Source organism: Podarcis cretensis (assembly GCF_951804945.1).
Source record: "Podarcis cretensis genome assembly, chromosome: 1".
NCBI classification, from domain to species: domain Eukaryota; kingdom Metazoa; phylum Chordata; class Lepidosauria; order Squamata; family Lacertidae; genus Podarcis; species Podarcis cretensis.
In genome coordinates, this window is record NC_137170.1 from 52967638 (window position 1) to 52991657 (window position 24020).

The 24020-nt window shown below is 45.4% G+C and overlaps 1 protein-coding gene across 6 annotated transcripts; it reads right to left on the bottom strand.

Annotated features, from left to right (window-relative positions):
• Positions 1 to 546: 546 nt before the first annotated feature.
• On the bottom strand, positions 547 to 23512 carry SLC35C1 (solute carrier family 35 member C1). 6 transcript variants are annotated; one of them, XM_079952257.1, is made up of 4 exons: positions 23409 to 23512; positions 22522 to 22700; positions 4368 to 4924; positions 547 to 2298 (listed from the first exon to the last, which is right to left on the bottom strand). In XM_079952257.1, exons 3-4 carry the CDS (start codon positions 4891 to 4893, stop codon positions 1739 to 1741), a joined length of 1086 nt encoding a protein of 361 aa, XP_079808383.1. In that variant the 5' UTR covers positions 4894 to 4924; positions 22522 to 22700; positions 23409 to 23512; the 3' UTR covers positions 547 to 1738. The 6 variants fall into 6 exon arrangements, with proteins under 6 accessions (XP_079808383.1, XP_079808384.1, XP_079808382.1 ...); XM_079952258.1 differs by having other exon boundaries at positions 23357 to 23449; XM_079952256.1 differs by lacking the exon at positions 23409 to 23512 and adding an exon at positions 22986 to 23298.
• Between the last annotated feature and the right edge of the window lie 508 nt (positions 23513 to 24020).

The following is a 24020-nucleotide window of genomic DNA, read 5'->3' on the forward strand; positions in this document are numbered from 1 at the left end:
TTTGGAATTTTGAGGAAGTCCAATGAGGGGAGGGCATGACATGGCACAAAATGACTGCTACATTCAAAAGAGCAGGAAAAAAGACAGGGTCAACCCCCCCACCAAAAACAAGTGCAGGCATTTCCCCTCCTCCAATTAATTCAGACACCACCACACTTGGGCACTGAGAGAAGCTCTTTGCATCAATGCTCTTGCATCCAATAAAATATGGGCATGTTTAAAGGATGTGTGTTCAGTATAGGAGAGGCAGTGCTGGTTCAAACAGGAGCTGAACAGGAAGAGCAAACAGTCTCTCCTGCACTGCAGATTTTTGGCAAGATATTTACACAGGAGAAACTGGTGCCAGCAGCAAGGGGTCACTTTCACGATCCTTGAGATAACATATGCTAGCACCAGTAGGCTAGAAGTGAGTTAAGACTTGAAAAAGAAAAAAAGCCTAGGGTTTAGTTTACATGAAATCCTCTGCTTGGAGCCACCCGTGGCCTCCTTTCACTTTTTATCCCATTCACCTTACCATTGTCCAGGAAGCAGTCAAGCCACTCAAAATAATAATGGTAAACCATACTTTTATTAAATAAATGTAACAATCAAAGTTCCACAGTGGAAGATTCGTTTCCCAATACAAAATCATAGAAGATTGGGGGGGGGGGCACAGACATGAGAAAAAGGCAACAAGGCAAATGTGTGAAACATTCCAATGAGACGTGGGCTCTTGGAGCCCATGGGAGGGTCACTCAGTAAAGGAGTGCATACATAACATTAAATCCTATCTCTCTGAAGAGCAGTGGGCATGCTGCCATTTTAGTTTCTTCAGAGCCCATTAAATGCAGGTTAGGCCGGCCACTGACATACTTTCTTTTATCAGTGATCCTGGGGAGACGAGTCGGGTCTACCATGACCGCTACTCAGTTAAGAGCTGGAATTTCTCAAGGAATTGTGGGAAGGCCAGACCACCACTTTTCAAAACTCCTCAGGCTCAACTCCCCTTCTCGAGAGTCAGCCCTGAGGCCCAATGACACTCCACTTAGAAATGAACTTGATGAACAAATGGCGCTGTTCAAAATCCTCCGCAACCCTCACTAAACCCAAATGCATATTCTTTGGTGTCTTGGGGGTATTTCCACTCACCGTCGGAAGGCGGTGCCCTCGTATTTCTTGGTGCAGATTTGCCCCACGGGGGCAAAAGGGGTTAATGACCAAGAGGTTAGTCCTTCAGCAAGCACACCAGATTGCATTGTGTGGGAAGACAATGTAGAGATGCACCTTCACAGAAAGCCCACTCCCCTTGGGACAAACATAGGCAGAATCCCTCTACTCTTATTTCTTTCAAGTCTTCTTTCATTGGTCCTTTAACAGAACACACACACCTTCCTTTTACCAAGGGAAAAGCAAGGCGCACAAAGGCAAGTAGCTAGTAGTGATAGCAGCCATTTTTTCAGGAGCAACTTGACTGACCACAAGTCCCTTATCTGAGCTCCCCAGCCCCACCACCAACCCTTGTCACCTCTGTGATAGAAAACCAATTGTGAAAATCCCCCCTTGACCACGATTACCACAGCAAACTGTATCTGTGGAGGAATCTGGTTCACCCGCCAATTTCCACCTCCCACATATTTGCAGCCACAGGATTTCCCAGCCTTGCGGACTCCAAGCCCTGGCTCTCTCCTCAGCCAAGCTCCACTGAATCTATGCACTCAGGCTGCAAGTGCAGACAGTGAAGGTACAGCCTGGGACGAGTTTAGACACCAGTCTCATTTTTCTCGTTTGCTTTGGGAATAGTTTCCTCCTGCACCTTCTTCATCTCCAGCCCTTTCACCCAGGTGTAAGCAAAGGAGCCCCCGAGAACCATCATGTTACTAGTCCACCATAGGAAGCTCTTGATTTCTTCGTAATAGCCAACGGCAAGCACGGTCTGAGCACATGCTTTCGCAGTCCCAGAGACATTGTGAGTGAGCGGGCTGGTAAATTTGATCTGAAGTCCTGTCACATAGCCGATAGCGAAGCCAAACACCCCGCTCAGAGTCATCATGCCCCAGAAGTTGAGGCTCCCCAGTTTATCAAAGTAGTAGAGTGTATGGAACTCACCAGAGAACAACATGAGCGGCAGGAACAAGATACAGGCATTGATGTTGTTATAGAACGTCAGGCGCCAGATGCTGCTATCCACAGCAGGCAGCACTTTTTTAGTGTAAATCGCATTGAGCGAGACGCAGAGGCTGGCCAGGATTCCGAAAACTATGCCAGCCCAGGACAATGTGCCTTCAGCTCCCTCCTGGTCTATACCAAGCCAGAAGCCGCCTGCGAAGCAAAGAAGACTGGTGACATACTGGCCAGGCAAGAAAAGCACAAGAAGAGCCACAGAATTAGCAACTTAATCCTTAAGATGTGAGACTTTGACAACTCAGGAGGGGAGAGCAGTTTCTACTCCCTTAGTGTTGTTTATCTTTGGAGATTTGTGGAGGCACATCAAGACTGTCCTGATTCTTCTGGGGATCATTGAAAAGGAGAACTGGGAACTCCCACAGAGCACTGATTACAAGGAAATGTGTTTTTGTTTCTAAAACTTTAATGGAAAGTCCAAAATTTCAACACAATATTGCATTTGAATAAGCATTTTGCTGCTAAATATCTTTAGGGCTGGCTCAATCAGCTGCCCTCCCTTACTGTAATTCTGATTCTTATTGGGCTCTGACTCTTGATTTTTAATTCTGTTTTCTAAACTCTTCAATTTTATTTGGGAGAGGCAATTGTGTTTCGTTTTTATTTTGTTTCTAGGAAATGTTATTGAGTGTTGTTGTGTTTTTATGTAAGCCACTTAGATATTTTTATTATATTAAGACGTATAATATTTTTGAACAAATAAATACCTTTGTAGTGGGAAGAGGAGATGGGACTTGTGGGGCAAGAAATGGTAATTGTAGAGAAATACTAAGCTCTGAAATTGCTCAAGCTTCTAGCTTTGACACCAACATCTTTGCTCAGTATTCCCTCACTCAGCTCAAGTCAACTTCTTACCAATTCTTTTCACAGACGGTGACCATATGTTGCTAAGTTTTTCTGTATAAATATAAGAGCTTAAAACTTTTATGTGGAAAAATAAAAGTTTATGTGCAAGCCACTGAAACGTAAGCATGTATCTTCCATGTGCTATCATAAGTACTGTATGATCACCCCCATCACTAATGGAGATTAGAAATTTACATGCTATTACTATCTACCAGTTTAGAATAGGCAAGCATCTCTCAGCTTGTAACAGACCTAAACATCAAGTGTTCCCTCTAATCCTTACAAGTAATACTGTGAGTGAAACCAATGGTACCATCCATCATACCCATGGCACTTACACCTGTGATGTACTTAATGCCACATTGTCCAACAGCAGTTTCCATTGAACAAAAGGACCTATCCTTTTTAGGCACAGTAACAAATCAGATAAAGAACAAAGCACTAAGGGATCCATGAGTGATCATGGAATGCACAGGGACGAACAGGAGTTCATTCGGAAACTTCAAAGTCTTAACAAAGGCTATGGTTCCTTTGCACGCCATGAAGAATTGATCTTCATTACTGTTCCTTTAAGAACTACAGAATATTTCCTTCTGGTCAACTTTCAGCAGACCTTTCTGCCTTACCTTCCCCAGTTCTAAGAGCACCTGACAAATTAGATTGTCACTTATGAAAGCTTTATTTTTAAACAAAACAACAACAAAAAAGCTCCAAAAAAGTTAGTCCTAAAGGTATTAAACAAATTTCTCTCTGTGTGTGTTATAGAGGACACCACACCACCTGCTCTGCAGCCCCACACTAGACTGCTGCTGAGAGGAGTGGTGGAGAATGCTATCCCAGTATTGAAACAAGATTCAGCTACCAGTCCATTAAACTTCTGCATGTGGTCTGACCGAGAAGCGAATGGGGGGGGGGCATATTGTCTTTCAGGCAGCAAAACTTCCAAGGCAGGCCTCAGTTGCTATTGATAAACAACTGAAAGTTAGAAACCATACTGCAAATCATCCATAGACTCTAGGCCTGTTTTCTTGGATTAAATCCCAGTGGGATTCAAGGGGGCTTCTAAGTGAGAGTGCATAGGCTCAAAAGGCACTGGACACAGTTATTTGTAGAGAAGTAAAGGCTTGGGGGGCAGGGAGGGAATGGGAGAAGTTAGGAACATGAACCCATTTTTCCCCTGCTGGTTTGGGAGAAAACGGGGGAAACCCTAGGGTTTCTTCCACTTTGGGGGTGGGGAGGAAACCAGTTTCCCCCACTCAAAAAATTGTTCTATTTCCCCCACTTCTCCATTTGCAAATTCTACCTTACTAGAACATACCACCCCAAGTTGCTTCTCTGCCATACCATTAGACCCTACTCACCTATGATGACCCCGCAGGCCAGCAGGGCGTACAGAGAAGTGGTCTGCTTCAGGAGCAGGTAGGAGAGAAGCACATTGAAGACGGTGGTGAGGGAGCGCCCCACGTTGTAGAAGGCCACGTCGACGAACTTGAGGCACAGGTTGTTGAAGGTGATCATGCCGATGAAGACCACCGAGAGGGGCAGGACGCTGCGGGACACCTTGAGGTCCATGCGGATGGAAGGGAAGTCCACGACGCCGGCCGGGCAGCAGGAGGCCACGAGGCTCAGGACCTTGCAGATGAGGACGGTGACAAGGCACTGGTAGAAGGTGACGAAGAGCGGCGCTTCGAAGCGCAGCGAAGGGCTGCCCAACAGGTACTTGTTGAGGAACACCATGGTGATGGAGATGAACCAGTAGAGGGAGACCACCGTGGCGATGCGCAGCGCCCGGATTACGAACGGAGGCTGCTTGCCGCCGCCGCCGCCGCCCTCACCCTCCGGGTGCTGCTGCTGGAGCAGCGGGTCCGAGGATCCGCTGAGGGCCATCTTGAGGATCGCCGAGCGCTTCAGCTGCGCCCTGTTCATGGCGGAAAAGAAGCGGGGGAAGAAGCTCAAGGGAGGAACGAGGAGGAGGTGCCCGCGGCCACTCGCGCCCCGACGGCCCCGCAGCCAGCAAAGGGCGGCGCCGGCGGGTTCATGGACGAGATCCCCGCGCTGAGAGCAGGAAGCCGCGGGGCAATCTCGGCGATCGCTGAAAGGATCTGGCGGCGCCGGCGAGAAAAGGCAAGGCAGGCAGCCGTCTTAAGCGTACTTTACTTGCAAAGAGGACCCATTGCAATCGATCAATGGGACACGCCTCCAAAGAAACGTGTTTGGCTCGGGGAACGGGAGCCAGGTCCGCGCAGGGCTCCGGCCTTCCTAGGTAAAGGTTGCGCTCACCCCCGGAGCCGGGAAGGGGACGCCCGTTCGCTCACTTCCTCTCTGCTGGAGCCCACCAGTCCCCGAGCTCGGCTCCGCCTTCGAGGGGCCGGCCCCGGCTTAAAGAAGCCGAGCGCTCCGGATTTACCAAGGCAGCTGACGTGTCGCGATGGCGCCTGTCGCAAGATCGGGAAACATCCGCGCGGGCCAATGTCCCTTTGATACGCCTTCCCGATCCCGCTTCCCCCGCCCGTGGGCCCGATTCCAAGCACGGGGAGAGAGAGCTCGGGCCAGCGGGCGAGCAGCTCTTTGCAACCTCGCCGCTGCTCGCCTGCCCAAGGCTGCCTCGACTCGGTGCCTCCCGGTCGACAGCGGTTAGGACCCCCTTCGGACGGTGCTACGGCCAAGGCTCCCGCATGGCAAACGGACAGAGGAGGGAGTTTGAGAAGAGCCGCAGCTCTTGGACCAGTTGCCTTGAGTGCAGAAGGGCACTCAGTTGCATCTCCCGGGGGAGAACCGGTGGCCCACCCGATGTTGCTGAACTATAATTCCCAGTATCCCCAGCCACCATGGCCAGTGTTCAGGGATCATGCAAGGTCGTGAAGGCCACAGGTTCCCCACCCTGGTGTGGACCATACAGAGTAATGGTCTGGGTATCTTCCTGTGTGTGCGGCTACCACAGCCTCCATGCCTATTTGCTCCTCTTGACCCTCTCATTTCCCTCTTCTCTCTGTCTTCCTGGGCAGTGCTGCAGCTAGGACTTGTGCTGTCTAGAGCGATGCAGCCATGAGAATTGCACCCAATGGCAACATACAATTGTAGAATTGGAAGTGACCCTGAGGGTCGTCTAGCTCAACCCCTTGCAATGTAGGAATCACAGCTGATTGCTGCTCCTTGCAACTAGCACTTGCTTCCCTGCTTTGTTAGGTGGGTAAGTGGCACCTCTGCCACCTCCCTCTGACAAGGAGGGGAGACTCTGTGTATGGGGGGGGGAGGGCACAGCAGCTATTAAACACCCCCTCCCCAGACAGCCCTTCACTCACCTCTCACTTAAGCAGCAAGCAGCTCTTCTGCCTTCTTGCAACAACAACCTGTACTTCCTGGATCGGATGTTTGCTTGCTTCCTTATCTAGCTTTTGGTACCACCCATCAATGAAAAATGCTCATGTGGCACCAACAATATTTTGGCTATGCAGGCAGGAAAACCAGCAGCTACAGCTTTTTCCATCACTGCAACCCCACCTGGAAAGGGTCCACATGCTGAATTTCTCTAGCAGCCTTCAAAGACAGCATGAGCTCAGCTAGAAATTATGTTTTGTAACCTTGCTTCTCCCCTCTCTCTTTCAGCTGCTATTGTTTAATTCAACTTATTTTCATTTAGTACAGTTATATCCCACCTTTCATCCCTTTACCCCCTCCCAATAAAATACCAAAGTTAATGGACATTGCCATTCAAATGGTGTGCATGCTCTGTGATGTGATCAATCATGCAGGGTGGGGCTTACCTGCCCCCCCCAATATTTTATTCAAGTTGGCACCCCTGCAAACCAGTGTAACAGTCAACCAACATCTCATCCTCCAGCATACTACAACCTGGTACCTCAGGTTACAAACATTTCGGGTTACAAACTCCGCTAACCTGGAAGTAGTGTTGTTGTTGTTGTTTAGTCGTTTAGTCGTGTCCGACTCTTTGTGACCCCATGGACCAGAGCACACTAGGCAGTCCTGTCTTCCACAGCCTCCCACAGTTTGGTCAAACTCATGCTGGTAGCTTCGAGAACACTGTCCAACCATCTCGTCCTCTGTCCTCCCCTTCTCCTTGTGCCCTCAATCTTTCCCAACATCAGGGTCTTTTCCAGGGAGTCTTCTCTTCTCATTAGGTGGCCAAAGTATTGGCGCCCCAGCTTCAGGATCTGTCCTTCCAGTGAGCACTCAGGGCTGATTTCCTTAAGAATGGATAGGGTTGATCTTCTTGCAGTCCATGGGACTCTCAAGAGTCTCCTCCAGCACCATAATTCAAAAGCATCAATTCTTCGGTGATCAACCTTTTTTATGGTCCAGCTCTCACTTCCGTACATCACTACTGGGAAAACCATAGCTTTAACTATACGGGCCTTTGTTGGCAAGGTGATGTCTATGCTTTTTAAAATGCTGCCTAGGTTTGTCATTGCTTTTCTCCCAAGAAGCAGGCGTCTTTTAATTTTGTGACTGCTGTCACCATCTGCAGTGATCATGGAGCCCAAGAAAGTAAAATCTCACTGCCTCCATTTCTTCCCCTTCTATTTGCCAGGAGGAGATGGGACCAGTGGCCATGATCTTAGTTTTTTTTATGTTGAGCTTCAGACCATATTTTGCACTCTTCTCTTTCAGCCTCATTAAAAGGTTCCTTAATTCCTCCTCACTTTCTGCCACCAAGGTTGTGTCATCTGCATATCTGAGGTTGTTGATATTTCTTCTGGCAATCTTAATTCTGGCTTGGGATTCCTCCAGCCCAGCCTTTCGCGTGATTAATTCTGCATATAAGTTAAATAAGCAGGGAGACAATATACAGCCTTGTTGTACTCCTTTCCCAATTTTGAACCAATCAGTTGTTCCATATCCAGTTCTAACTGTAGCTTCTTGTCCCACATAGAGATTTCTCAGGAGACAGATGAGATGATCAGGCACTCCCATTTCTTTAAGAACGTGCCATAGTTTGCTGTGGTCAACACAGTCAAAGGCTTTTGCATAGTCAATGAAGCAGAAGTAGATGTCTTTCTGGAACTCTCTAGCTTTCTCCACAATCCAGCACATGTTTGCAATTTGGTCTCTGGTTCCTCTGCCCCTTGAAAATCCAGCTTGCACTTCTGGGAATTCTTGGTCCACATACTGCTTAAGCCTGTCTTTTAGAATTTTAAGCATAACCTTGCTAGCATGTGAAATGAGTGCAATTGTGCGGTAGTTGGAGCATTCTTTGGCACTGCCCTTCTTTGGGATTGGGATGTAGACTGATCTTCTCCAATCCTCTGGCCACTGTTGAGTTTTCCAAACTTGCTGGCATATTGAGTGTAGCACCATAACAGCATCATCTTTTAAAATTTTAAATAGTTCAGCTGGAATATCATCACTTCCACTGGCCTTGTTATTAGCAGTGCTTTCTAAGGCCCATTTGACTTCACTCTCCAGGATATCTGGCTCAAGGTCAGCAACCACACTACCTGGGGTGTACGAGACATCCATATCTTTCTGGTATAATTCCTCTGTGTATTCTTGCCACCTCTTCTTGATGTCTTCTGCTTCTGTTAGGTCCTTACCACTTTTGTCCTTTATTATGGTAATAACTTTGCCCCAGGATGAAAACAGAAATCACGTGGCGGTGGCACAGCAGCAGTGGGAGGCCCCATTAGCTAAAGTGGTACCTCAGGGTAAGAACGGTTTTGGGTTAAGAACAGACCTCCAGAATGAATTAAGTTCATAACCAGAGATACCACTGTATAGCAATGTTGCCACAATTCTGTGTTCACATTCATAGTCCCCATTTTCAACCCTTAAACAGGATAGATTGTACGTGACAGTAAGTGAGCAAACTGGCAAGTGAACAAGCAGTGGCAAACCGGAAGCTTACTACTTACTTCCTTATTACTTGGCAAGTCCGTTCAGATTACTAGTTGGATACATGCACACCATGGCTGCATCTTCCTAGCCACCAAAGCTAATGGCTGTTAATGGTTCAGTGCTTTCATTCATTCATTTATCCATCTAATCCCTTGCATGCTTTTAAATACATTATTGATTTTTACAATATATTCTGATCATGTCTTTCATGGACTAGTTGAACCTTTGGTTATCTATATCCTTAAGATATACTGCACTACCATCATGGGTTCATGGGTTTCAGATGGGCTATTAACTTCAGAATTCTAATAAATATCTGCCATTGACAAAGGCATTTTAGAGCTGGCTGTAGTTGTGGTGCTTGCCACATGCTGCCCCCTGCTGGTGGAAAGCACACACACATTTATTTATTATGTTTTTTTTCTCTCCTGTCGAAAGTTAGCCTAAGGCTACAATTCTAAGCACACCTGTTTGGATACAAATCTCGCTAAATTCACTGGGAGTTTCTTCTCAGTATTTTTATTTATTTATTTAATTTATATACTGCCCTTCATCTGACGATATCAGGGTGGTTCACAAGATAAAAATACAGGATAAAAGCACAAATAAATAGGTAAAGGTAAAGGTACCCCTGCCCATACGGGCCAGTCTTGACAGACTCTGGGGTTGTGCGCCCATCTCACTTAAGAGGCCAGGGGCCAGCGCTGTCCGGAGACACTTCCGGGTCACGTGGCCAGCGTGACATCGCTGCTCTGGCGAGCCAGAGCCGCACACGGAAATGCCGTTTACCTTCCCGCTGGTAAGCGGTCCCTATTTATCTACTTGCACCTGGAGGTGCTTTCGAACTGCTAGGTTGGCAGGCGCTGGGACCGAGCAGCGGGAGCGCACCCCGCCGCAGGGATTCGAACCGCCGACCTTTCGATCGGCAAGCCCTAGGCGCTGAGGCTTTAACCCACAGCGCCACCTGCATCCCTGCGTCCCAGCGCCACCTGCGTCCCAAATAAATAGTTAGAACCAAAACAATAACCTCACCTCCCACAAGCACCTTTAAATGGCCATAGAATATTAGTCAGCCAAAGGCCTGGTTGAAGAGGACCGGGTCTCCCTGGTTCCAACCAAGCATATCACAGGGAAGATGGAGACACGTAGAAGGGCCTCAGAATATTTTATTTAGTTAAAGTATTTATTGACTGCCTTTCTGAGTGCAGCTCTCAAGGTGGCTTACATGATCAAAATCCAGAAACACAGTAGTAATGCAAAAACTTAAAAAATATGATCTCAATAGCCAGGCAGTCTCAACAGGGCGAAGGCAGTCCTAAATCATTTAGGGCTTTTATAGGTCATCGCCAGCACTTTGAAGTGTGCTAAGAAATAAATGGGAAGGCAGTGCAGCTATTTCAGTAAGAGAACCATATGCTCCCCATATGCAACCCCTTAAAAACCTGACCAACACATTCTGGGCCAACCTGGGTACTTGTCAAAGGCAGGCCTGTGTAGAATGCATTGCAATACTCCAGACATGATGTGACTCTGGCTTGGTACATGTCACCATGGCCAGGTATGAGTTCTCCAGGAATGGTACGGTTGGCACACTGGTCTCCATTGAGCAAAGGCACTCTTGGTCGCAGTCAACACCTGGGCATTTAGTGTCAAGGTTGAATCCAGATGAACTCCCAAGTATGCACTTGTTAATCCTCACAGAAGGCAGCGATGGCTACCAACTTGGATGCCTTTAAAAGATCAGTTCATGGAGAATTAGGCTGACGCTCTACTGACATTGAGCATCTTTGTCTTGTCTGGATTGTACTTCATTTTGTTTGCCCACATCCAGTCAATTGCCATCTCCAGGCATCAGTTCAGAAAGTTAGAAAAGATGGAAAGGAGAGCGAGCTGGGTATCATCTGCCTGTGGATGACACCAAACTCCAAATCCCTAATGACCTTCCCCAGCAAGGGACACACATTGACACAGTTCGGCTAACTGAAACATTTCCCCGTCTCCTTCTATCTCTTCAGTGCATCTATGTCATACGCAGAAAAGGATGTAAGTGCCAGTGTGAAGAAGAAGAAGAAGAAGAGTTTGGATTTGATATCCTGCTTTATCACTACCCGAAGGAGTCTCAAAGCGGCTAACATTCTCCTTTCCCTTCCTCCCCCACAACAAACACTCTGTGGGGTGAGTGGGGCTGAGAGACTTCAAAGAAGTGTGACTGGCCCAAGGTCACCCAGCAGCTGCATGTGGAGGAGCGGAGACGCGAACCCGGTTCCCCAGATTATGAGACTACTGCTCTTAACCACTACACCACACTGAAGATTTGAGGATGGAGGGAGAGGAGGTGGGGGAAAGTTTCAGAAGAGTGGCAGCCTGGTTCTGCATGCACTCACTTGGAGGTAATGCCACTGCATTCCTTATTCCAAGAAAAATGAGCACAGGATTGCAGCTTGAGTCAAGGAAAGTAGGATGACGAGTGCAGCATAGTGTAAACTGAGCTCTTATTTGCAGGGCTGGAATTTCTGATATACCGTTGTCTTACGAATGCATGTTAGCCCTTCTGCATTATGCCACAGGTCCACCTCGCTCGGGGTGGGATGAGGAATCTTTTTTGGCCCCAGGGCGACATTCCCTCATGGGCCACAATCCAGAGGCCAGGGCCAGATGCAAAAAGTGGATGGAGCAATAGATGTGACTCAGGCTGCATTCCAGACGTGTCACCCTCCCACACACATTTCTCTACTCAGACAAACAAGAGGCATGATCACAGTTCAGTGACACATTCCACATTAGCAAAAAACCAGCTAAGCAAGGATGTAGATCTGGACCAGAGAGGGGTGTGGCCTGAGAAGAGTCCCAAAGGCTGGACAGAGGCTCTGGGACCTGGGGTTCCCCACCTTGCCTAACACAGCATTCTGCCTCCAGCTGTGGAAAGCCAGATTCCTCTGGGAAGCTTGCAAGTAGGGTAGGATGTAAAGATAGGAGGCCACTCCCTATTTGTTTATTTTTCCCTCCACATTGAATCTCTGAGTGTGGAGGTTCCATTTATCTATGGTTCCTGATGGCTATTGAAGCACTTCTTCATATATTTGTCTAAACTTTTTAAAAAAGAAAAACAGCAGCAGCAAATCAACAATATCACCACATCTGGTAGTAATGAATTCCATAGATTATTATTTTTTATTATGAACACATGTCCCTTCTACTTATCTAGATCCTGTTCTACTCAAAATATACCTGTTTGCTTACAAATAGCATCCTCCCCCCAAGATATATAATAAGCAGGGATAGCAAGGACCTCTGTTGTAATTTATAGCATGGATGGCAAAACCTGTAGCCCTCCAGATGTGGTGAGACTCTCATCAGCCCCAGGCAGCATGGCCAACGGTCAGGGATGATGGGGCAGAGACATTTGGAGGGCTTCGTGTTCTTTATATCCAATTTAGCTTGCAGTTCAAATCCCTTGCCTCCAGGACCTTGATGACTGGCAGCAGAGCTCATGGCAGCAAAGGAAGTGAGACAGATTGGGCGTGATCTCTTGCACAGTGCATTCATTTGTTTTACTTTATATATTTTACATATATTTTATGTATCATCTTTTCTTCTAAGGAGGTGATTATGATTCTCCCCTTTGCTTCTTATCCTTTTTAGTCTCCTTTTATTTTTCTTCCAGAATCAGGCAACACACACACACACACACACACACACACACGGACAGTTTGCTGTTCACTATGATAACTATAAAAATATCATTTTTAAATGGAAGTTTCGATTATGCCACATATTGATATCTCTTGTGAGGAAGTCACAGTGTTTGACATGTCTGAACAGCAAACAACAGTTAGATGGACTTGAGAGTAAATTAAGAGCATAATTTACTATGGAGCACGGTGGTTAGTGAATATAGCACAAGAGGTCATCCTGACATGGAACAGTTTCCTTCTCAGTTACAGAGGTCACAAGATGGTAACTGATGCTGGAGGAGACATAACTCCTGGCACCACATGGTGCAGTTCCAGCAACTTCGTGTTCTGCATGTGGCATTGCGAATCAATAAGGGCCTTGTCTATTCAGTGGCGCTGCAGGTATAAGCTGTAGAGATCATTCCCAGCAACACCAAATAGTCTGCTCAAAAATATACAGGACCTATAAGTCTGCTGTTTATATGTATAACCAGGTCACAAGCTCACCAAGAGGCAGAGTTTTTCACCTGAGCTGCACTCCGTCCAGGCACATACCTGGTTAAACAATGTAAGTAAAAGGGCTTTAACTTTGTGTGGTTGGTGCTGCTGTATCTCTACTAGGGGCATGAAAGTGCTATCTGATAATGATATTACTACCCACATATAAGGGTAAGTGGTGACATAGAGGGCAGCCGTCCTGTAGGAAGTGGTTTGTAGAAAGATATAAATTGCTGGAGGAGCGTGGATTTTGCTCAGCTTCTTTTGTCACCAAAGTAGCAGGTTTCATAGGCAAGAGGAACGTGTAAGGCTCGTACAGCAGAGGTCATATGTCATGCAGTAATGCAGCCTTTCCTAACCTGAAGCCCTGCAGATGCTTGGGACTACAACTCCCATCAGTCCCAACCAGCATGGGAGTTGTAGTCTAAATCATATTTAGGGTACCAGGCTGGGAAATGGTCTACTAGTAGTAACCTTATTTAGACACGAAAGCAAATAGAATTGCAAAAGCCAAAACCCCCAAACAGACTGAAGAATGCTTATAGGGAATCAGGCCTGGAGATTTTGACTTACTTCAGTGCACACATCCAGGATTTTGCAACCATCTTGCACCAACCCTTTTATTATAACAGAACAATTCCATACACCACAGTAGGCAGAGTATTATGGATTAATCCAGGCAGAGCCATCTAGTCTCTTAACCAAAGATCATCCATTTACATGAAATCAGCAGGGCAGGCAAGCATAGCAGGAACGGTGACTTTTAGCAGCACAAAAGAAAACAATGCATATGTAATGTGTTATGCTGTTCCAGACTGGTGTCACCATCTGTAAGAACAAAGCAGCACAGCTTGCAAATATATGTTATAAAACAATATGCATTCCATAATGCCAAACAGCTCCATCTTTGGCTCAGATCTGTTCTTGCTATTGAGATGGAAACTCTTTCGTAGCTTTGAAGGCCCACATCCCTGCCTCATACACATGCCAGTTTCTGATCCGTATGTTGTTGTTGTTTAAATGCCAGTAGTGTCACCCCACTTTACTCCTTCTGTGTACCTATCTAGAATGAGGCCACCCTCCAGAATGGTCTTTTACAGTGGCTGTATTCAGCAACAAGCGTATACACATTCCATGTGTATTATTACATCTCCTCCTCCTGCTTCAGAAATGCTCTCCTATACTGCTGCATTATTGACTCTTCTCAATGCTCAGTAGCATTGTGTCCTTCACTGGCACCCACTGTGTGTGGGCTCACATGTGGGAATATGGTCACACTCACATGCACCAGGCGGGACCAGGGGCTGGGCATGGAGGGTAAACAAAACCCGCTGTGCCAGCCCAACCCACGACGCTGGTAGTGCCAGGCAGATGGGCACAGAGGGTTCATGGGGCTATGCTGTGCTGTGTCACTTGCCCACCTAACAAGCTGGAACATGTTCAGAGGAGGGCAACCAAGATGATCAAGGATCTGGAAACCAAGCCTTATGGGGAACGCTTGAGGGCGTTGGGTATGTTTAGCCTGAATAAGAGGAGACTGAGGGGAGACAGGGTAGCCATCTTCCAATATCTAAAGAGCATTATCACGTGGAAGATGGAGCAAGCTTGTTTCCTCCTGTTCTGGAGGGGAGGGCCCAAAGAACTTTCTGTTTGACAGTGGAACTGACTCCCTTGGAAGGTGGTGGACTCTCCTTCATTGAAGGGCTTTAAGCAGGGGTTGGATGGCCATCTGCCGCTGATGCTTTGGTTGAGATTTCTGCATTGCAGGGGGTTGGACTAGATGACCCTTAGGTTCTTTTCCAACTCTACAGTTCTATGATTCTAAGACCTAGACATACCATACAGGGAAATTAATTTACACAATCTACATAAAAATGCATTTTGGGGCTTGGCAGTCTGGTCTACTTCTTATTGGACCTACAGGTCCATGAAACGTTTCTCCACCCCACCTTTAATGTTTGGGACCTGCTTATACCGCACCCTCTTAACCACTGTAGTCTCTCATTCCAACAGTATGCTGGTAGAAACATGTCACGTTAATTTCACAAACGGATCCTCTGGAACAAATGCTTAGGGCGGGCGGGCAGGCGGGCAGGAGGCGTGAATCTGTTTGCATTTTAACAGTGCATTCTAGCCTTCTCTCTTTCATAGAAATACCATGTTCCTTACAATAGCATTCTAGCTGGATATTGCTTTCACATCTTTCATTTAATTCCCTTCATTGTCCTTTCCCTTCATTAGCATAATGTAAGTGCAGCGGTTGGAGAATGCAAACTCCTATTGTATCTTAATCTTCTCTGTTCCCCCCACCCCACCCCAACAGCTTGTTTCCTGCACAATTCTCTGCTACAGTCTTGCCAAGATTTCTTTCAGACAAGTGGCCAGGTAAGTGGGATGGATGTTTACCATGTTCAGTTTTGTATGCTTACGGTGCCTTAACCAGGTATATAAAGTGCTTTGCACTTTGGCAGAGGCAAGGTATCCATAAATCAAATAAAACATGAGAAGGTACACAAACATGGAAATTCAAAACATGCAAGAACCTCTGGTTTTATGTTTCAAACTAGGTGATGATGACACATGTCCCTGTCCCACTGGGTACCACAACTCTGCCTGGCATACTATACTCTGTCCATCTTATACCATTTATTTCCTTTTCTTCAGCAAGCTTAAGATCAGGTACTATAAGTAAACTGTTTTGTCATAAATGTGGATTTTTTTGGGGGGGGGAGTGGAGAACCTATGACGCAGCGTCTAGTAGTGGGTTATTTCACCATTCTCTTGCTTGAACGTTAGCCCACATTTACTATATCTGTGCATTTATACTGCTGAAAAGATAGGGTTGCGTACGCATTATAACTTTAAAGCCCATTCAAAGCTCATTCTTTCCTTCAAAGGATTGTAGGCACTGTAATTTACCCGCTGCAGAGTTGGAATTCCAAGAAGACCTTAACAAGCTGCAGTGCCCAGTATTCTCTAAGGGAAAGAATGTGCTTTGAATGTGCTTTAAAGATACACTGCACACTCAGATTGTATCTATACTGCAGCAGTGTAGTGTAGGTCAGTTGATCCTACTTTCCCGCACTGACCACTTGAAAATCACTGTGGGTCTTGGTAGACCACTTAATTGATTTTAATGCTGGTTATAGCAGTTGTAATGCACTGAGCTAGATGCAGTATGGTTTTTAATTGTATTTCGTACTGATTTCTTTTATTTCTTATTCAAATCGTAGTACAATAAAATACAGAATAAGAAATAAAAGAACCAATTGACACACAATTAAAAATAAAGATGACTATTTAATACAGTGGATGTACAGCTTTACGTTTTCAACTGCAAATCCACAGACATGCCATAAACCACCTGACTGAAGTTTATGGACCAGTTTGGGAACTCCTAGTATAGGTGAACTTTGCTGGGCACACACTGGCTACCGTATCCTGAATTTTGCATGGATCCATGCAACTTGCATTCTTGGCCCAGTGTCTCTCCACATTTACTTTGGTGTAGAAATGAGCAGGACTGAGCTGTACATCAGCAAAATGGTCTGTGTCAATTGCCCCTAAAAATGTGGAATGGAACTCAAACATCTTTTTTGCACAGTATTGTTTGCTTTATTTTAATTTGTTACAGCAGCTAGCAAGAAACTTTTAAAAGAAGTTTAGGGTGCCAGCCAATCCCCAGTTTGCAATACTTGTGCATCCATGAGCAATTTATCAAAAGTGTTGGAGGACATTCATTTCATAGTGCATTTTGTCCGATATTTATGAGCAATTGCGATAAATAGCCCTGATACGAACAACTGAGTGCCTAATGCAGGCTGAAATGCAAGGCAGAACAATGAAAACATTGTTGAAGCCTGCTGAGAATGCCTATCTTTATCTACATATCTTAAATGTTTCCCTATTGAATAGCGTACTTTCCCATTACCTCTACATTCTATATCAATAAAAGAACTAGATGTGTGTAGATGCTATGTTAGATATTGTGGCTAAGCTTGTTAGTGAGGGCATGACCTTCCTGCAGGACCTTGTTGTTGGTACAGCTGGGATTTGTGTATTAATAATGATAATAATAATTTTATTATTTACACCCCGCCCATCTGGCTGGGTTTCCCCTGCCACTCTGGACAGCTTACAGCATATCTAAAAACATAATAAAAACATCAATCGTTAAAAACCTCCCAATAAAGGGCTGCCTTAAGATGCCTTATAAAAGTTGTGTAATTCTTTGTCCCCTTGACATCTGAAGGGAGGGCCTTCCACAGGGAGGGTGCCACTCTCGAGAAGTCCCTGGTGCAGACCTACACAAACTGTAGCCATCAAGCTGAAGAAATCACACTAGCCCTATAACGTTGCGGACAAGGTACCTGACATTAGTCCCAGGAAGGCAGCTGTTGTCAAACTTTTACAAGAGCTCTAGGGAGGAATTGCTCCTCTAAATAAGAATAGGAGCATGAAAAAAACACATAACCACAATGTAACAAAAGTAGAATAATAGAATCATAGAATTGTAGAGTTGGAAGGGACCCTGAGGGAGTCAACTAAATCTCAACTAAAGCACCCTAAGCCATGGTCATCCAACCATACATTGGATAGAAGGCCTTGACTGCTGCTTTTCAGAATCAGTTTGCCACATATACAATGACAGCAGCCTTCTCTTCTCCATTCACCAAGCCAACTCCATTTCTGCCTTCAAACCCAGCTCTTCATGAAAGCATTTCTGGAGCCACATGGCTGTACCTCCATTGCTATCTTTTCCCTATGCCTTCCTCAGCACCCATTTGACAATCTCTAGCATCTCCCTCCACTCCTGTCTAATATACAGTGTATAAAACAGGATTTCCCAACCTTTTGGGGTAAGTGGGCACATTTGGAGTTTTGAGAAAGGGCCATTGACAAGGGTCACAGAATGGCTACCATGGCTGGTATAGAATAACACAAAATGGGTGCCACATCTAAAAGAGTAGAAACACAGGTTGCTGTTGTTTAGTCATTTAGTCGTGTCTGACTCTTCGTGACCCCATGGACACCAGGCACTCCTGTCTTCCACTGCCTCCCACAGTTTGGTCAGACTCATGTTTGTAGCTTCGAGAATACTGTCCAACCATCTCATCCTCTGTCGTCCCCTTCTCCTTGTGCCCTCAATCTTTCCCAACATCAGGGTCTTTTCCAGGGAGTCTTCTCTTCTCATGAAGTGGCCAAAGTATTGGCGCCTCAGCTTCAGGATCTGTCTTTCCAGTGAGCACTCAGGGCTGATTTCCTTAAGAATGGATAGGGTTGATCTTCTTGCAATCCATGAGACTCTCAAGAGTCTCCTCTAGCACCATAATTCAAAAGCATCGATTCTTTGGCGATCAGCCTTCTTTATGGTCCAGCTCTCACTTCCGTACATCACTACTGGGAAAAACACAGGTAGCACCACTAAAAGGTCTGGGCCTACTGCTCATCAGTCTCCCATCAGTGGGGAAAAAGGCACCTATTTTAGCCACCACTATGCTTACTCACAAAGAGATGCTTTTTTCTGAATGGAAATGATGGTGGGCTTCAGTCCTGGCATCCAGCAAAACTTGGGCATGTCTGACAGAGCATTTTCAACATAAGAGGCCAAGCAGGACCTCAGCAGGGAAGCGCAAACTGTCTCATGTGCATCATGGATTTTTCAGGATATAGTTATTTATTGAATTTGTATACCACCCTTCCTCCAGAAGGAGCCCATGGTGGCAACTGAGACCTTTCATGGGTGCCATAAGAGGTACTGGTGGGAACAATGGCACCCACAGGTGTCACCTTGGTGACCACTGAATAAGCCTTTTAGGTTTCACTTTTAGGTTCTACCAGCTAGGACCAATAACATGTAGAATACTGACTGGAATGATGATATTCATTATACACATCTTGCAATAAAAGTGCTATATACAACTGACATTCAGTCCTGTGTGGTGATTTCTGGAGAACAAAACATGCTGCTATAGTCAGATAGCGACACTGGAGGGCACCAAAGTGCCTGCTATCGGAAAACTACATAGCAGGTGTACAAGCGGAAGCTTCTCATTGATCCAATGACCATTTCATACATTTATGCAGCAACAAACCTCAGTTTGTAACCAAAAGAACTCTCAAAACGGAACCATAGCCAGTTCTGTCTCCTTGATGAATGGTTTTACATTTTTAAGGTATACACCTAGATCATCATACGAATATAAACACCCCCCCCCAAAAAAAAATGACTGTTAGAGGCAGGGAATCAGCTCAAACCTTTCAAGTGTAATGAAGAATGAAGAATATAAAGGATTAAAAGTTTTCTTATACAGTTCTAATTTCTCAAGGATCTTGGTGAAGCTGCTAAGACCACAACTGTAGGAGGAAGCAGTTGTACAGTGCAGAGTTTCTAAATATTACTAATGGGAAGTGCTGCTGGGGATAAATATACTGTTACCTACATGCACCTCAGTCACTGAGCAGTGAGAGATTTCAGGGATGCCAGCACATACCTTGGGTATAGTTTTCTTGAAATGGCAATGCTTGGAAATGGAGGCATTGTCTGTGATACAAGGCTTATTCACGCATATAAACTGGCTGAGCATAAGATGGAGAGGTTACAGCATTAGTACTGTAACAGATCCTGCTATAAAATCATAGGGCTCGAAGGGATACCAAGAGGACATCCAGCCAAACCTCATTCCTATGGCACTGTGTTGTTGCCATCAACATATGCACTTGTGGACAGGGGGCATAACCACCAACGAGCCATTGCTAACAAACAGCCATTAGACAGTTCAGTAGATGTATAATTTCTGAAGGAGTTCTACATCCTGTGTCAAAGATGTCACTGAACCAGTCGCAACAGATCCTGTGACAGATGTGGGCCTCTATAGTTTCAGTCTGCATCCCCTCGGGCACAATGTGTAGCTGTTGATATAGATTTGTCAGAGATCTGGATTCAGTGTGTTCCATCCCTTGTGGCGTTTCTCCTATTTGAGAGCACTGTGTACCACTGACATTATTATTTATTTACTGAGTTTCAAGAAGAAGAAGAAGAAGAGGAGGAGGAGGAGGAGGAGGAGGAGGAGGAGGAGGAGGAGTTGGAGGAGGAGGAAAACGACTACAAAAATCAATATATGTGCACTGCAAGAACTACGCAGTATGAGGTATGGGATTCAGCCCTCCAGATTAATATCAGAGGTGGAAGCTATCATTGAGTGCACTTCATTAATTTGATCTTTTTGTTCATAATAATCTCATGGCCTCATAATAACTTTAAAATATAGGTTATTATTGTTGAGGAATTTAGGGTGGGACAGTGAGATGCCAAAGTCCCCAGCTATGTAGGAATTTGAACCAGAAGGCATGTCCACACAGCACATGCTCACTTTAATTTGCTATGGAGCCAACCTATGCCACTTTATTTAGCACCATATAACATATCAAGACACTAGCTCCCTAATAATGTTCCAGTATTCAAATCATTCCCTTGCCTCTGCAAGATGGTTGGGCTACTCTTGTGCATGGCTATGGCTTCCAGTTTCAACCATCCTCCTCCATGGCTGCTTTCCTTGTTTAAAACACAAACAGTTACTCACTCAGTCAGTCACAGTTGTCCAATTATGCATTCTTCCAGCTTTTGAGTATTTTATTTCTCATCGTGAAGAGCATTGTGGCTGAATAAACACTATTATGTGAAATTTAAATAATGATAAAAGGGGGAAAATACAATCATGCCCTGAAAACTGTGATTGCATCTGCTCCTATTGTATTTTCATATTTCTAATCATGGCGATTATTGAGGTTGAACCTGAGCTATCAAAGCCCCTTTTGCAGCATTCTATGCATGGGAAAGGAACTCATTTTCAATCTGGTAGGACACGGGCCAAATTATGTCAGGAGCTTACAGGGATTCATTGCTGATTTTAAGCAAATGTACCTGGTAGTTTATGTGGCACATCTGAAAACTGATACAAGTCTGCATACAAGTTGCACGACTTTGAAGAAGGTCTGGCTTCAGGAAACAAATTCCAGAGGGGAGCCATGCTTTAGTGATGAAAAATAACACCCCTGAAAGATACCGTACAGAGACAGGCATGGATCAGGTTGTCAAAGAGGACAATAGCAGGGATGAGGTAGAATTCTTGTTCACTTCAGATTTAAAAAGTGAATTTTCCTAATCTACACTTTATGAAAAAAATACATGAACTGAAAAACCATCCTTTGAAATTTGCACTTCTCCCAATTTTGTGTACAAAAATGCATATACAGTGGTACCTTGGGTTACATACGCTTCAGGTTACATCCACTAACCCAGAAATAGTACCTCAGGTTAAGAACTTTGCTTCAGGATGAGAACATAAATTGTGCTCCGGCAGCAGCGGAAGTGGTGCTTCAGGTTAAGAACAGTTTCAGGTTAAGAACGAACCTCAGGAACAAATTAAGTACTTAACCCGAGGTACCACTGTACTAAAGTTTGCCTATAGATGTCCATATTAGCGAAGCCAGCATACAAAAGTGTTATATTAGGTAACATTGTTTTGCAAAAATGGGTGTATTAGGTACAACTGCATACAAAAACGTGGCACATTGGCAGAATGTCACATTAAAATGCTGATGAGTTTTCACAAGGACTTTTTATTTATTTATTGCAGACTGAATTTAAGACTGGGAAAATGAGAAACTGAAGTTGCCCATCCCTAAGAGGATGGGAGGTGATTGGAATGGAATATCTTGGAAAAACAGCATGTTAGAGGCTGGCTGGGCCCCTGAACAGGAGCACTCCACGCTGCCATGTTTTGTTACAAGTGTCACTGTTTAATTTGAACTACTTTCCATCACCACCCACCTATTCTGCTTTCTTTATCACTGGCAGAGATGCTGCTATTTAGTCTTCAGAATAATCAGTAATCTATAGCCAGGATGGTGATGGAAATGTGTGAAACCAGGTTTGGAGAACAGAGAAGGGAACAGAGTAATTAGAAGGAAGATGAGATGAGGGTAGATCAGGGCCGATCCAAGAAAGTTTGACACCTAAGGTGGACCTCAAGATGGTGCCCCCCCTCCTTGCTAGGGAAGAACGTTTGAGAGGAGAGCATCAGGAGCAAGGTGGGGAAAGGAAGATTGACACCGGAACCCTGTCACCCGAGTCAGTCACTTCTCTTTGCCTCATGGGTGGGCCGGCCCTGGGGTAGATCATGATAGGGATAGAACAGGGAAGTTTGGGATAAAAGGGCTAGAAGATTCACTACCCCCAGCTCTGCCAGAGGCAGGGAGCACAGAGTCACTAATAGGATGGCAAAAACTAAAGTTACCACTACAGACTCAAAGGGCCATGTGAATTAGTTTCGGTAAAATCAGATTGATCAATGACTATTTGGGAATGGTCAGTTTCTTAGTTGCACAAGTCATCAGATATGATGATCCAAACACAAAACAAGATAAATGGAAAACATCTTTGTATAATCTGCACCTGTGTTGTTTCTGTCTGCAAGTCTGTTCTTACCTTGTCCACCCCTTTGCTGGCACGGACAGGAGTAGTTCAGGAAAGCTGAGATGGAAGAGAAGGCAATAATAGGCTTTGTTTAGGGAACCTTGCAATCTTTCACCCGGGAGACATTTTCTTTGCCACTTAATTTCCTTTGCTGTAGAAGAGGCTGCAGCAAAAGTGACCAGCAGGTATTCCTACGATGATAAAAAAAAAAAAGAGGAGAGACAGCCAATATGAGAGGTGAGTGTCCTGCCTCCCATTAAACCCAGAATCATGCTGAGAACCATCCCAAAGGAAGTGCAGTTCTATGCCAAGCAAGACAGCAAGCAAAAAAAACCCCGAGTTCGAGTTCTGTGGGCAGGTTGCTGCCTCATGATTTATCACCCAAGCCCTTGGAAGCTCTCGAAAACCCGGGGCCTAAGTGTTCCTGAATAGTGGCATTAATTACTATTAAAAACATACATTTATATCTCTCTCACCTGCTTTAAATCCTGTGAAATTAGATTTCCCACCCCTCCCCTCCAGCCTCAGTGGCAGCCTGGGGTGCTTTATGGGCCTATAAAGCCTTACAGTGCCTGCAGCCTCTACCGGCTTTTATTTATGAGGCCTATAACAGGCTTCCTGGCTCCACTATCAGTGTCCCCTGATGATTTCATTTCAGTTTCCCTCGGATGAAATGATTCCCCACAGCCTCTGCGGCTCTGAGAGTTTTCAGAGGCAGGGTAGCATAAAGGGTATGCGGAGCCGGCAAGAGGCTGAGCAAAGTGATTTGCTGCAAGCGCCGGCACAGAGTCACTTAGAGTGCCACAAACACACTTGGAGTGTGTTTAGAACGGAGACTTGTGGTTACCTGGCAATCCTTTACTATCAGCAGCAATGGGAGTAAATGTTCTGCCTCCTGCCTAGATTAGATTAGGGAGGCTCTGGAGCGCCTGCTCTTTCCCCTGTCGTTCCTTCTAAATAGCAAACTTGGGAGGGTGATTGCCTATCAGTTTGGAAGCAAAATGGAGGACACCCCCCAAAAAATAAGGTAGTGGTTCCTGTTGTGACGTGGGGTTTGTGATTTCAGCTCTCTTGACATAATATGCTGGAGACAGTTCTCTAGTAACACTTCTTTATTAAAGCAACAAGACTGAGACTTGAGGAGGGGAGAGCTACATTTATAGGGACAGGGAACTAGCTAGAAAGGATACATTTTGGAGGGAACAATATCAGGCAATCACAGTCCTGCCTTTTGGAGGAAACCAATAAGACAGAGGATCCAAATACAGCAGCTTAAATGAACCAATAGTAGCTGTACCCTCTGGAACCAAAAGGCAGTTACTTTACCCTAATGCAAATACAGACAATAATAATACAGATATAAAATCCTCTGACTCAATACACAACACCCCTCCCCCCCTAGTGAGCACAGCAGACGTAATCTCTCAGGTACTGTGGGGTCCTACAACTTCTACTTGATCTCCTGACAACAGGTGTTGCCGGTTCTGGATTGGGTGTCACCTGTGGTAGGG

What these genes read in the sequence shown, in the direction of transcription:
- SLC35C1 (XM_079952255.1), bottom strand. Translation starts at nt 4,932, where the DNA reads ATGAACAGGGCGCAGCTGAAGCGCTCGGCGATCCTCAAGATGGCCCTC. An exon ending in GGCCTGCGGGGTCATCATAG is followed by an intron (nt 2,299 to 4,367) that starts GTGAGTAGGGTC and finishes TTTGCTTCGCAG; the next exon opens with GCGGCTTCTGGCTTGGTATA.